At 49.2% G+C, this 15,685-nt stretch overlaps 1 protein-coding gene across 5 annotated transcripts in view; it reads left to right on the top strand.

Moving 5' to 3' along the window:
- NTM (neurotrimin) overlaps positions 1 to 15,685 on the top strand; it is a 1,023,678-nt gene that overhangs the window by 977,860 nt on the left and 30,133 nt on the right. For all 5 annotated transcript variants that reach the window (XM_069614124.1, XM_069614123.1, XM_069614126.1 and 2 more), the window contains 2 exons: positions 2,803 to 2,923; positions 5,265 to 5,416. In XM_069614124.1, the coding sequence (XP_069470225.1) occupies positions 2,803 to 2,923; positions 5,265 to 5,416 (273 nt within the window). The remainder of the gene's footprint in view (positions 1 to 2,802; positions 2,924 to 5,264; positions 5,417 to 15,685) is intronic.

Genomic DNA, 15,685 nt, shown 5'->3' with positions numbered 1-15,685 from the left:
ATCCCTCTTGGTTGGTTCGGGCACGTTCGCTGTGCTCGGTCACTCTTTCATATATTACGGCCCTTCAATTAAAGAAAATCACCATCCACCACTGGAATGTACAGACAACCATTGCTAAAGCACCAAGGAGGCAGTTGCCTCCTTTCCCCCTGTACTTGTCGCCTGTATGTGAAATGTCATCTGCTAAACAGACTGTCCTTGACTAGCAATGTGAAAGTGAGCTATGAGTGATATCTCTTCTCTTATACTGAATCTTCTTGCCTGGCTATTATTTAAAATAGAGCTGGAAGCGATGTCTCCTAAGAAGTACCACCGCTAACTACACACTATTTGAAGCTGTGCTGGGAGTGATTTCTGCTTGGGTTATACAAACGCAGTCTCTTGCTAAGTGCATGGGGCATGTTTTCAACTGCTGAACATGAGTGAACTTTTTAGGATGTATATTAACTTGATGAAAAACTTGAATGATCTTAAACCCACTCTGAATACTTAATGTCTTATTTGTTTAACCAGCTTGGTAAAATTTACTTAAACCAGTTTGGCCTGTTGACCCTTATTTGATGTGGCATTTGATGTGGCAGCACCCATCTCCTTGTATTTGTGCTGCCTGGTCTCTCCCCCTACCCCCTTAATACTGATTTCTAGTGACGCCACTGTGTCAGCTCTCACATGTATCATATCCACATTCCTTTGGCACTCTGCTCATTGTAGGAGGTTTGGCATTCTCATCCATCATGCTCTCAGTGGCGTCGTTAGGTGCGGGGTGTCTGGGGGGGCTTATGCCCCCCCCTCTGAAATCCTGGACCCCCGCTTGTTCCCCCCTACCTAAGCAAGCAGTGACTGTGTTCTCTGTTTGCAGTGTTATTTGTGACACTCACTAAGGAAAATGACTGCATATCACACGCCAAATACTCTCCTTTTGTCTCAAAGCTAGCAGCAATTTCAGTATGCATTCTGGCATCGGTATGAACATGAGCACGAGCCACTTCTCAGGTGTTCCTGCATACTGTGCAGAGCAGCTTGAAGCCCCTCCCATCAGAATGCAGCCCTCCATAGTGTGCAGAGCAGCTTGCAGCCCCTCCCATCAGAATGCAGCCCTCCATAGTGTGCAGAGCAGCTTGCAGCCCCTCCCATCAGAGTGCAGCCCTCCTGCCATCAGAATGCAGCCCTCCATAGTGTGCAGAGCAGCTTGCAGCCCCTCCCATCAGAGTGCAGCCCTCCATAGTGTGCAGAGCAGCTTGCAGCCCCTCCCATCAGAGTGCAGCCCTCCATAGTGTGCAGAGCAGCTTGCAGCCCCTCCCATCAGAGTGCAGCCCTCCATAGTGTGCAGAGAAGCTTGCAGCCCCTCCCATCAGTGTGCGGCCCTCCATAGTGTGCAGAGCAGCTTCCAGCCCCTCCCATCAGAGTGCGGCCCTCCATAGTGTGCAGAGCAGCTTCCAGCCCCTCCCATCAGAGTGCGGCCCTCCATAGTGTGCAGAGCAGCTTGCAGTGCAGCCCTCCATAGTGTGCAGAGCAGCTTGCAGCCCCTCCCATCAAAGTGCGGCCCTCCATAGTGTGCAGAGCAGCTTGCAGTCCCTCCCATCAGATTGTACCCCTGCATAGTGTGCAGAGCAGCTTGCAGCCCCTCCCATCAGAATGCAGCCCTCCATAGTGTGCACAGCAGCTTGCAGCCCCTCCCATCAGAATGTAGCCCCTCCAAAGTGTGCAGAGCAGCGTGCAGCCCCTCCCATCATAGTTCAGCTCTCCATAGTGTGTTGTGCAGCTTGCAGCCCCTCCCATCAGAATGCAGCCCTCCATAGTGTGCAGAGCAGCTTGCAGCCCCTCCCATCAGAGTGCAGCCCTCCATAGTGTGCAGAGCAGCTTGCAGCCCCTCCCATCAGAGTGCACCTCCATAGTGTGCAGAGCAGCTTGCAGCCCCTCCCATCAGAATGCAGCCCCTCCCTTCATAATTTAGCCCTCCATAGTGTGCAGAGCAGCTTGCAGCCCCTCCCATCAGAATGCAGCCCTCCATAGTGTGCAGAGCAGCTTGCAGCCCCTCCCATCAGAATGCATCCCTCCATAGTGTGCAGAGCAGCTTGCAGCCCCTCCCATCAGAGTGCAGCCCTCCATAGTGTGCAGAGCAGCTTGCAGCCCCTCCCATCAGAATGTAGCACACGAAACCGCTAAGGATGGGCCATTAGTCACTGAATGTTTGTGTGCCTGCATTCTGATGGGAGGGAAGTTACAGTGGGGTGTGGGTAGTTGGTGTGCACAAAAGCCTCTCTGCAGTTGTGCTCGTGACGTCACACATTATCTTTAATGGGCGGCCCCCCACTTTTGTCTGCGCCCCCACCCCTACTTTTGTCTTTGGCCCCCTCTGTGCCACACCTAAATTTGATTCCTGGCGACACCACTGCCTGCTCTCACATGAGGTTACAACTGTGGACTCCATTGCCATGCCTCCTTTCATCTTCTGTCTTTCTTCATGACTTCTATGGCCTTTCCTGTTACCTCTATTCCCCCCCGCCCCATATTAGGCACCTTACCCATGTGAATTAGCACTTTCAAGCAATGCATTGTAATGTGCTACTATGACAAGTTGTTTTGGAGACATGTTGTCATGTCATTGTACTCGTTCCTCAGATGCTTCAACTCTTCCTGGGCTTTAGCTTCTGAATTAAGAAAGCCCCGCAGGTGTTGAGTGATTTTCAGATGTCTCATTGGCTTAGGAGTGCCTGTGGATTGATGGTGGGCGTGGCCTTGCTTGCTGATGACCAATGATGTTTCAGACCATTGACCGGTTTTTTTCTTGGATTCCCACAGACCCGCCGTACATCTCGGTAGCCAAGAACACGGGCGTGCCGCTGGGGCAGAAGGGTGTGCTGCAGTGCGAGGCCTCAGCCATGCCCCATGCCAACTTCTCCTGGTACAAGGAAGACAGGAGGTAAGAGAAGATTCAGGGGTGGCTAGGGGGGGGGCGGTGGGGGGGTCGGTGGAACTCTAGAGGCGGCCTCATTTAAAGTCACGTGTCATTATGAGAACCCATCCTTGGACGAGCCCTGCTCCTTGTGGGACACGCCTGCAGAATGAGGTGTACTGGAGGGTGTGGGGAGAGATCCACAGACACACTATCAATGTGCTCCTTCTTATCTTGGCCTTATTGTGCGATACTGTCAGAGCGAGTGGGCTTAGAGTAGAAAAGACAAAGAGATCAGATTGGGAACCAGCTCTGTGGATGTGTACATGCTGCAAGGGCCCTTCTCTGTGTCCTGGTGGATTGGCACTTTGTGGGGGGCCACTGGTGGATTTAACACGCATGATTGCATGGCAGGAAGTCTTGCCTGTGCACATACATGGATTGAGGGGGAATGGGATGGCTTGTCCTATAGTGGTGTTTGGAGCAGATGAAGGGTGTGACGGTGGTAGAGCATGGGCTATTAAGATACTTGAAGACCCCTCTAGGTGCCGAGCGTCTGTGGTGCGAGGTGGGAAGATAGACGGGCCATGGGTTACGGGGCACCATGTCGCCAGTTAATTGCCTCTGGCTTGGTGTAAAAGACTCTGTCACATGCCCCGTGTCTGAAGTGCCTGTGTTGATGTTGACATTGGTTTGGGATATTTGTGATTCCTGTGCTGCGTTTATTTTGCATTTTTTATGAAACCCCCTTTTCACCCCATATGTATGTGGGGGAGACCTCTCGCAGCCTATCCATCATCCATGATATACTGTACCCATCCCCCCAGATATATATGGTGGGAAAAGGGGGTCAGAATTAAAGTCAACATTTCCGGGGTCATAGTTAAGGCGGCACAGTAAATGTATAATCCCTTCGTTTGTTGTATCAGACCCACTGCCTGTTCTATTATTGGGGTTTCTAGGAAGCAGGTGAGGGATGGTCAAGGTGTATGCATGCTAGTATACGAGGTTGCACTTGATATTGACATGTGCAGCCCAGCCAGTCTATATGAATCATGTCAATAGCAAAACAAAAGAGGTGATGGCTGGAAGGTTTAGAATTAATCTTAACCACTGGCATTGCTCTGGGCAACCCTGCAGACCATCGTTCTTCACCTACCAGGCCATTACAGAAGGGGAATGACCATATGCAAATCAGGCCTGGTCTCAACCAGGGCCGGCCTTAGGGCAAGGCGGGCTGGGCGATCACCCGGGGCACCATGCCCCCCAGGGTGGGATTAGCCCCCTGCCACACCAGCTCAACAGTCTTTCAAGGGCTCCTCCGAGCGGCATAGTGGGAGAAGGTGTGGCAGGTGCCTTTTTGTTATTAAATGCGCCCACGGCGGTTGGGTGCATTTAATAACAATAGGGTGCTGATGCTTTACATCAGCACATTTTCACATAATTACCTCCCCTCTCCGACATGGGAGCGAGACGGTTTCCATTGGAATAGGGCGTTCATGCCGCTGCATGAGTGCCCTATTCCAGCGATTAGCTCCCTGCTAGGCAAGGAGCGGGGTGTTAGAAACAAAATATGGTGCATCCTGCCCCGCCGCACTTCCCCCTGTTGACCAGGGATGTGTGGGGAAGGGGGGTGTCAATTTGCCCAGGGCACTGCTGTCGCTAAGGCTGGCCCTGGTCCCAACCTCAAAGGAGCAGTCAAGCCCGAACTGCTTGGTCACATCCCTTCTGCATGAGGCCACAAGCATCCCCAGACATGTTTCATCCCAATATGGCCTCATCAGTGAGGGGTAGCTTAGATTTCTATGCCCAGCTGGCACAGTACCTATGTCTGGGCATTCCTGACCCACACAGGGTGACAATAGCAAAACAAAAGAGGCGATGACTGGCAGGTGGAATCATGTCCTCCTGGGAAAAGAGACTTTTCTGTAGCTACTCGTACAGCTGTGTTTGTACTCAGAGCCGGCCTCAGGGCAGCGCAGGCTGGGAGACCGCTCTGGGCGCCATTTGCCCCTGTCACACCAGCTCAGGGTAGTTTTTCAAGGGCTCCCCGGAGCTGGCATAGTGAGAAAAGGCACAGAAGGTGCCATTTTGTTATTAAGTGCACCCGCAGCGGTGGGGCACATTTAATAATAATAGGGTGCTGATGAAAAAGCATCACCCACCATGAGATGATTACCTCCCTGCTCTGACACAGGAGCGAGGCAGTTTTCATTAGAATAGGGCGCACATCAGCCTGAGCGCAATATTACAGTGATTAACTCCTTGCTCAGGCGCCAGAGCGGGGAGTTAAAAAAAATATTGGCACCCCTTCCCTACCACGTATTGACCAATATTTTCTTTATTCTCTCCTCCTCCATCCAAATAGGCTGACGGAAGCCGAGAAGGGGTTGAGGGTTGACACCAGAGACACGTTTTCCCGTCTTACCTTCTTCAACGTTACGGAACAGGATTTCGGCAACTACACCTGTGTGGCCATCAACAAGCTTGGGAACGCCAATGCCAGTGTAATCCTCTACGGTGAGTAGGGCCCGCAGAAAGGGGAGGATTGTGGGTGTTTAGGGTAACATGCATTAATGCAGAATGCTATAAGGAGTATCTGAATGCAATGCCTGTTCTTTAGGGGCAGAGACTGCGACCTCTAATGCATCATATTGAAGGGATTGCCCAGTTGCATACACTTCCATGGTGACAGTGTTTCAGAAAAGTGTGCATCTAATGCAGGCATCCCTGGTTCTGGAGCGGCAGCAAAATCAGGCAATCTTATGGTCTGCCCGTGGCGCACTTGGTAAGGAACTTTAGTGCAGTGTCACATGATGCGACAGTAGATCACAGGCTAATCACCCTGAGGCATCCAACAAGTCCTATGTGCATGCCATGTATGATATAACAAAAGGGGAAAGAGGAACATGGGTAATACACATACATGTAAAAGAAAAGGATGCGGACGCCACATACCTCATTCAGAATATCACGCTCCCTCCCAGTTCTCACATGTACCAAAGAGCACCCTCTCAGTGACAGGCAGTGCCGATAAGACGCTGGTCCCGAGGAAGCCCCTCCGACGTGAAATGCCTTGGCCCTTAGGAGACACAGCATGTTTATTAATGGTGGCAAGTGTCTGACTTCCACATCTGTATTCCCTGTACATCTGGCATGTGCTTGATGCAAGATGCAGAGGTGAGTCCTCACCAGGCAGACTATCCTAAACCCCGGCCCTGCCCTACACACAGCACCCACCCCACACGCAGGCATGGACGTGTGCCTGTGTGTAGCCTTTGGAGCAGCCTCGGCGGACTACGTGCATGCTGCCACATGGATCAGAGAAAAGGGAAAAGGGACAGTAGAGGTTTTGCAAAAGAGTTATTTTTGCGAAGTGGGTGAAAGATGTTGTCTGAAGACACCGACGGAAAGGCCATTGAAGAAGGTCCCTTGCGAATGAAGAGCTTGGAGCCATAAGATGGTGGCCTGGAAGGGACAGATACAGCAGTAGCGATGTGGGCGTCCATGGAAGGGCCAGAAGCTTCTCTGCCCTGTGAGGCAAATGCCACTCCCCCACCCCCAAGCTCTCTCAGATTTGCTTTCTTTTCTGTTTAATCATATTGTAAAAGCAACTTAAGACCTATCGGTGGAGGTGGCAAACACTATGGCTGTGTGCCTGTCTATTACGGAATCCTGTTCACATGCTGCAAAAGGTTTCAGGACAAAAACACAAACTTAAAAAAGAATGAAGTATGATACACGTGCGCTAGCATCTCACCCCATCACCCTTGCAATTCTGGAACCAGCTTGATGACTCCAGAAGAATGATGGAGATTTCCCACAAGCCACTCCTCCACGCCATGACCTGGAGTTAAGTAATCATGTGAGGTTTCCACCAAGCATGATTGCAGACTGCAGTCTTCTTATTCTCCTGATAAACGTGAAATGATCACCTAAGACGGACTCTACGACTATCCAGCACCTCACACCACTGCTTACAGACCACAGATAGGGCCCAAAGTCACACCACTGCTTACAGACCACAGATAGGGCCCAAACTCACACTACTGCTTACAGACCACAGATAGGGCCCACATTCACACCGCTGCTTACAGACCACAGATAGGGCCCAAAGTCACACCACTGCTTACAGACCACAGATAGGGCCCACATTCACACCACTGCTTACATACCTCAGATGGGGCCAAAACTCACACCACTGCTTACAGATCACAGATAGGGCCCACATTCACACTGCTGCTTACAGACCACAGATAGGGCCCATACTCACACCACTGCTTACAGACCACAGATAGGGCCCACATTCACACTGCTGCTTATAGACTACAAATAGGGCCCACATTCACACCACTGCTTACAGACCACAGATAGGGCCCACATTCACACCGCTGCTTATAGACTACAAATGGGGCCCGCATTCACACCACTGCTTACAGACCACAGATAGTGTATATACTCACACTGCTGCTTACAGATAATGGATAGGGCCCATACTCACACTACTGCTTACAGACCACAGATAGGGCCCATACTCACACCACTGCTTACAGACCACAGATAGGGCCCAAAGTCACACCACTGCTTACAGACCACAGATAGGGCCCACATTCACACCACTGCTTACATACCTCAGATGGGGCCAAAACTCACACCACTGCTTACAGATCACAGATAGGGCCCACATTCACACTGCTGCTTACAGACCACAGATAGGGCCCATACTCACACCACTGCTTACAGACCACAGATAGGGCCCATACTCACACCACTGCTTACAGACCATAGATAGGGCCCACATTCACACCGCTACTTACAGACTACAAATAGGGCCCACATTCACACCACTGCTTACAGATCACAGATAGTGTATATACTCACACTGCTGCTTACAGATAACAGATAGGGCCCATACTCACACCACTGCTTACAGGGCACAGATAGGGCCCATACTCGCACCGCTGCTTACATACCTCAGATGGGGCCAAAACTCACACCACTGCTTACAGATCACAGATAGTGTATATACTCACACTGCTGCTTGCAGACCACAGATAGGGCCCATACTCACACCACTGCTTACAGACCACAGATAGGGCCCACATTCACACCACTGCTTACAGACCACAGATAGGGCCCACATTCACACCGCTGCTTATAGACTACAAATAGGGCCCACATTCCCACCGCTACTTACAGACCACAGATAGGGCCCAAAGTCACACCACTGCTTACAGACCACAGATAGGGCCCACATTCACACCACTGCTTACATACCTCAGATGGGGCCAAAACTCACACCACTGCTTACAGAACACAGATAGGGCCAACATTCACACTGCTGCTTACAGACCACAGATAGGGCCCACATTCACACCGCTGCTTATAGACTACAAATAGGGCCCACATTCACACCACTGCTTACAGACCACAGATAGTGTATATACTCACACTGCTGCTTACAGATAACGGATAGGGCCCATACTCACACCACTGCTTACAGGGCACAGATAGGGCCCATACTCGCACCACTGCTTACATACCTCAGATGGGGCCAAAACTCACACCACTGCTTACAGATCACAGATAGGGCCCACATTCACACTGCTGCTTACAGAGCACAGATAGGGCCCACACTCACACTGCTGCTTACAGACCACCTATAGGGCCCACACTCACACTGCTGCTTACAGACCAGAGATAAGGCCCATACTCACACCACTGATTACAGATCTGTTAGGAAATCCCAGGGTTCATACTGGAAAATATGGAAATTACACCATCCTCGCTACCTTCAACAGAAACCAAGATGGCGGCTATTTAGTTCAGTTTTTCCTAATGCTCCGGGCAGGTCTAGCTTATTCCAAAATGACGACCTCCTCAAGCCAAACGCTATATCAGTCTCGTTGAGACCCAGGTAGGTGCGTCGCTACTCGCTCCACATCCTGTGCAGCTCCATAGCAGCTCACGCTCCTGCCTTTTCGATCCTTTCCGCCTTTCTGACTACGGTCTTCCTTTCCCTACTCTCTTCGTTATTTCCACCTTTTCATTTCCCTTCCCGCGGCTGTACTTCCTTGCCGTATCCTCCCCTCTCCTTCTTGTTTGTGCTTCAGCATCGCTGTGCCTCCTTGCTCCTTTACACCTTGCTCCGGGCGCCATCCTGCCCCGTTGAGCATCTTGTTTACTTTTCATTGCCCCCGGATTCCATCAAGAAGACTCAAGAAGATTGTCCTGTTCCGGACCTTCCTTCACAAGACTTGGCTACATGGAGCCGGGTTTCCTTTCTACTTCAGCTGGACAATTCGGCCAACAGTACAAAGGACTCTGTACTTAGAACATCACCAAACCTGCACGTATTTTGGAATCCAAGCACATCGGGTTTTATTCCCCGGAGGGTTTCCCGAGGGTGTCGCCCACGAGGTGCTTATAGAGTCCATTTTCTTGGTCTCTTCAGCGCCTTCTGGGAGGAATACCACAACTTCGATACTACAGAAACGAACTCAGAAGCCAAGGGAAAAAGGGACCAGTTCTGTGAGTACTATCTTTGTTTGTATTGAGAGTCTAAGAGATAGCGACGCCATGGATCAACAAGTCCAGCAACTGATAACCGCGGTCCAGTCTCTCAATATCAAGGTACAGATACTGAGAAATGAAAATAATGTCTTACGCCAAATGGCTATCTCACGGAATGAACTTCCCCATGTGCCCTTGCCGATGGCCAAATATGATGGCAATCCAAAAAGAGTTAAAGAATATTTGGATTCATGTACGGTACATTTTACTTTGAAACCCACCTACTTTCCCACTGATAGAGCCAAGGTTAGCTACATGGTTTCAAACATGTCAGGTAACCCCTTGGCTTGGGCTACTGCCCTTGTTACCACCAATAATCAGTTGATGGATTCTGCAGCAGGATTCGTCAACAGCGTTCAGGCCATGTTTGGCCGGAAAGAACTGGTGGTTACGGCTCAAGACCAAATCCTGGACTTAAAACAAGGTAACACTGATTTACTCTCCTTCATTACACAATTCAAGCAATTTGCTACAGAAACTGCCTGGTCCGATGATGCTCTCCTCACAGTCTTCAGAAGAAATGTATGCAAAGAATTGAAGGATGAGATATCTCGAGTGGCTCGACCCCAAAATCTGGCAGAAATGATTTCCCTAGTACTCCAGATGGATTATCGCATACAGGAAAGAAACTCGGAACGCCGCAAGAATCAAAATAAGCCCCCAGCCTTCACTCCATATAATGATTCTACAAAGAACCTCACCCGACGCGAACAAAGCGAACCCATGTAATTAGGTACTGCCCGTGGACCTCTAACTCCTGAAGAGAGACTCAGAAGGAAGACTTTGGGCTTATGTATGTATTGCGGTTCTGATAAGCCCATACTGTCCGATTGCACCTTGACACCTCCCCGACGTTCGGAAAATGCCGCCACCCGTCCATGAAGGGAACCATGAACGGGTATTGCAAAAGTTCCCTGGACTGCCTTCCTACCTCCCAGAGAATGGTGGTGTTGCCCATCACTTTACAGTGTCAGGAAATCACTTTAAGCGGAATTCCTGCCCCGATTGATTGCAGAGCCGCAGGACTGTTCATGGATTCAGAATGGGCCAGTCGAAACCAAATCAAAAGAGTGACCAAATCTGTTGCAATCCCAGTTGAAGGAGTAGATGGGACCCCCCTAAGCTTGGGACTCATATTGGAAAACACTATGGAATTAACTTTGGGAATCGCATCTCACCAAGAACAAATCGTGTTCGATTTGATAAAGGCGGCCCACTACCCGGTGATTCTAGGATTACCCTGGTTGGTCAAACACAACCCCTACATTAACTGGGCAGCAGGCACATTATTTCTGGGTTCCGAAGGTTGCCTGTCAAACTGTTTATCCAAGGGTGCCATCGGCTTATTCACCGCCCCCCATCTGGAAAAATGCGAACCACAACCACAATCTGTTTCCAATCTCAATCTTTTACCAGAATGTTATCAGAAATATCAGAAAGTCTTCTCTAACGAAGAATTCAAAGAACTCCCACCACACCGCAGTGACGACTGTGCAATAGATCTCCTACCTGACACACAGGTACCTTTTGGAAGAATGTATACGCTCTCGGGACCAGAGAAAGAGGCCTTGAAGGAGTATCTACAAACCAATCTTCGACATGGTCTGATTACGGAGTCCAAAGGTCCTGCTGGGGCATCTTTATTTTGTATTCCCAAAAAAGATTGTAAGGAGTTACGACCTTGTATAGATTACAGGGGGTTAAATCAAGTAACTCGTAAGGATAAATACCCCTTACCGCTTATAGAAGACATTCTGGAAACAGTCAGAGGAGCATCCATATTTACTAATTTGAACTTGCGAGGAGCATACCACCTTATCAGAATAAAACAAGGTGATGAGTGGAAGAGACTGCATTCCGCTCACCCTTCGGACATTTTTAATATAGGGTGATGCCTTTCGGGTTAGCCAATGCCCCTTCGGTTTTTCAAAGATTTGTTGATCACCTCTTCTCTGATTTGCTCCTACACTCCCTTATCGTTTATTTGGATGACATTCTTATTTTTTCAAAAACCCAAACAGAACACGTGCAACACGTGTCGGAAGTCCTCAGAAGATTACAAAATAATCACTTGTATGCCAAGCTCGAGAAATGTTCTTTCCATCAGTCCACTATACCTTATCTAGGATACATCCTTTCTGTTGACGGAGCAGCCATGGACTCAAGAAAAGTCAAAGCCATATTGCTATAGAAGAGACCTCAGAGCAGTAAGGATATCCAGAGGTTTCTAGGGTTTTTCAATTTTTACAGGAAATTTATTCCAAGATTTTCTCTGGTCATCAAACCCCTTACTTCCCTTATCAAAAAAGGGATTCGGTTCAATTGGACCGATGAAGCTCAACAAGCCTTTGAATTCCTAAAAAACGCCTTTTCATCTGCTCGCATATTGAGACTTCCCGATCAGTCTCAACCTTTCATTTTGGAAACGGGTGCCTCGTCTTCAGCCATTGGTCGAGTACTCAAACAGAAGTCCCCCAAAGGCCTAGAACATCCTGTTGCATACATGTCCAAAACTCTTACACCTTCTGAGTGTAACTACACAGTGTTGCAAAAGGAACTCTTGGCGGTCAAAAGGTCATGTCAGGAATGGAGACACCTTCTTCTAGGGGCAAAACATCCTATTTTGATCAGGACAGACCACCGGAATCTGAGAGCTTTACAGAATTTTGAATGCCAGAACAGTCGGCAAGCCCGTTGGGCATATTGCTTCTCTTCTTACGATATGATTGTTACGTACATTCCCGGAACAAGCAACCATATAGCTGAAGCCTTGTCTCACAGTTCTGCCGAAATAGACATTCCAGCCAAAACAGAGAGGATGTTTCCCCAAATGCCATTTATTTATTTTGTTGCATCCTTGTTACATGAAGTCCAAAAAGAAAGCAAAGACGTTTCTCTGCAAGATGTGGAACTTTACAACTTGACACAGGAGGAAGGCTTATACTACTTCCATTAGCAGTTGTTCATCCCAAATCATGACCTCAGAATGAAAATCCTACATCTTTGTCATGATCACAAGACGGCTGGACACAGAGGCATTTCTACCACATAAGAACTAATCGCCCGTTATTTCTGGTGGCCTGAAGTACGGAAGGATGTTAAAGAATATGTCGCCTCAGCCTTTTCCTTTCCCTTCCCGTGGCTGTACTTCCTTTCCGTATCCTCCCCTCTCCTTCCTGTTTGTGCTTCAGCATCGCTTTGCCTCCTAGCTCCTTTACACCTTGCTCCTGGCGCCGTCCTGCCCCGTTGAGCGTCTTGTTTACTTTTCCTTGCCCCTGGATTCCATCAAGAAGACTCAAAAAGATTGTCCTGTTCCGGACCTTCCTTTGCGAGACTCGGCTACACGGAGCCGGGTTTCCCTTCTACTTCATCTGGACAATTCGGCCAACAGTACAAAGGACTCTGTACTTAGAACATCACCAGACCTGCACGTATTTTGGAATCCAAGCACATCGGGTTTTATTCCCCGGAGGGATTCCCGAGGGTGTCGCCCACGAGGCGCTTAGAGCCCATTTTCTTGGTCTCTTCAGCGCCTTCTGGGAGGCATACCACAACTTCGATACTACAGAAACGAACTCAGAAGCCAAGGGAAAAAGGGACCAGTTCTGTGAGTACTATCTTTGTTTGTATTGAGAGTCTAAGAAGATCACAGATAGGGCCCAAACTCACACCACTACTTGCAGACCACAGATATGGCCCACATCCACACCACTGCTTACAGACTACAAATAGGGCCCACATTCACACCACTGCTTACAGACCACAGATAGTGTCCATACTCACACTGCTGCTTACAGATAAAAGATAGGGCCCATACTTGCACCAATGCTTACAGACCACAGATAGGGCCCATACTCACACTGCTGCTTACATATCTCAGATAGGGCCAAAACTCACACCACTGCTTACAGACCACAAATAGGGTCCATACTCACACCACTGCTTACAGACCTCAGATAGGGCCCACATTCACACTGCTGCTTAAAGACCACAGATAGAGCCCACACTCACACTGCTGCTTACAGACCACAGATAGGGCCCATACTCACACCACTGCTTACAGACCACAGATAGGGCCCATACTCACACCATTGCTTACAGACCACATATAGGGCCCACACTCGCACTGCTGCTTACAGTCCACAGATAGGTGCTAAAGTCACACCACTGCTTACAGACCACAGATAGGCCCCATACTCACACCACTGCTTCCAGTCCGCAGATAGGTGCCAAAGTCACACCACTGCTTACAGACCACAGATAAGGCCCAAAGTCACACGACTGCTTACAAACTACAGATTGGCCCACATTCACACCACTGCTTACAAACCACAGAGCCCACATTCACACTGCTGCTTACAGATAACAGATAGGGCCCACACTTGCACCACTGCTTACAGACCACAGATAGGGCCCATACTCACACCACTGCTTACAAACCACAGAGCCCACATTCACACTGCTGCTTACAGATAACAGAAAGGGCCCACACTCGCACCACTGCTTACAGACCACAGATAGGGCCCATACTCACACCACTGCTTACGGACCTCAGATAGGGCCAAAACTCACACCACTGCTCACAGACCACAGATAGGGCCCATACTCGCACCACTGCGTACAGACCTCAGATAGGGCCCACAGTCACACTGCTGCTTGCAGACCACAGATAGGGCCCACACTCACACTGCTGCTTACAGACCACAGATAGGGCCCATACTCAAACCATAGTTTACAGACCACAGATAGGGTCCATACTCACACCACTGCTTACAGATCACATATAGGGCTCACACCCACACTGCTGCTTACAGACCAGAGATAAGGCCCATACTCACACCACTGTGTACAGATCACAGATAGGGCCCAAACTCACACCACTGCTTACATTCCACAGATAGGGCCCAAAGTCACACCACTACTTACAGACCTCAAATAGAGCCCAAACTCACACCAAGGCTTCAGACCACCGTTTGGGCCCATACTCACACCACTGTTTACAGACCGCAGATAGGGTCCAAAGACACACCACTGCTTACAGACCTTAGATAGGGCCCAAACTCACACTGCTTCTTACAGAACACACATAGGGCCCACACTCACAGCATTGCATACAGATCACAGATAGGGCCATACTCAGAGCACTGCTTACAGATCACAGATAGGGCCACATTTAAACTACTGCTTACAGATCAGATAGGGCGATACTCAAAACACTGCTTATAGATCACAGACTGGGCCATACTCACACCACAACATAGAGATCACAAATAGGACCCATACTCACAAAACTGCTTACAGACCATAGTAGGGCTCATACTCACGCCTCTACTTACAGATCACAGATAGGGCCCATACTCACACCACTACTTACAGATCACAGATAGGGCCCATATTCACACCACTGTTTATAGATCACAGATGGGGCCATACTCACACCACTCCTTACGGACCACTGATAGGGCCCATACTCACACCACTGTACAGACTACAGATAGGGCCCACATTCACACCACTGTTTACAGATCACAGATAGGGCAATTGTCACACCACAACATACAGATAACACATTCAGCTCACATTCCCACCACGGATTACAGATCACAGATAGGGTCCATACTCGCGCTACTGCTTATATATCACAGTGAGGGCCATACTCAGACCACATAATACAGATCACAAATAGGGCCCAGACTCACACCACTGCTTACACACCACAGATAGGGCCAAATTCCCACTACTGCTTGCATATCACAGATAGGGACATGCCCACACCATAGCATATTCACGCCACTGCTGATACTCACACCACTGCTTTCATATCACAGATAAGGCCATACCCACAACACAACATACAGATCACAGATAGGGCAATACTCAAACTGCTGCTTACAGATAACGTATAGGGTCCAAACTCAGACCACTGCTTACAGAACACAGATAGGACCCAATCTCATGCCACTGTTTGAAGACCACAGATAGAGCCCATACTCCCACCATGTGAGGAATTCAACCATGTTCATGGGGAGTGTAAGCTTGACTTGGCTTTTTGAAGTTTTGTAATGAAATGGAATGTTGGGAGAGCAACCTCCAGAAAATATGTGGGGCTAAACTGCACACATTTTACTATGCTCGCCGCACAACAAAGACACATGTACTCTGGGTGGACACAGCCTACAGGTGCAGTCCCACTGTCATGTTCAGCAGAAATGTGAC

This window comes from Ambystoma mexicanum, chromosome 9 (genome assembly GCF_040938575.1).
Source record: "Ambystoma mexicanum isolate Mex_15411 chromosome 9, UKY_AmexF1_1, whole genome shotgun sequence".
Lineage (NCBI taxonomy): Eukaryota > Metazoa > Chordata > Amphibia > Caudata > Ambystomatidae > Ambystoma > Ambystoma mexicanum.
Note: the sequence above shows the minus strand (reverse complement) of the source record. Positions and strands in the feature narration are given on the sequence as shown.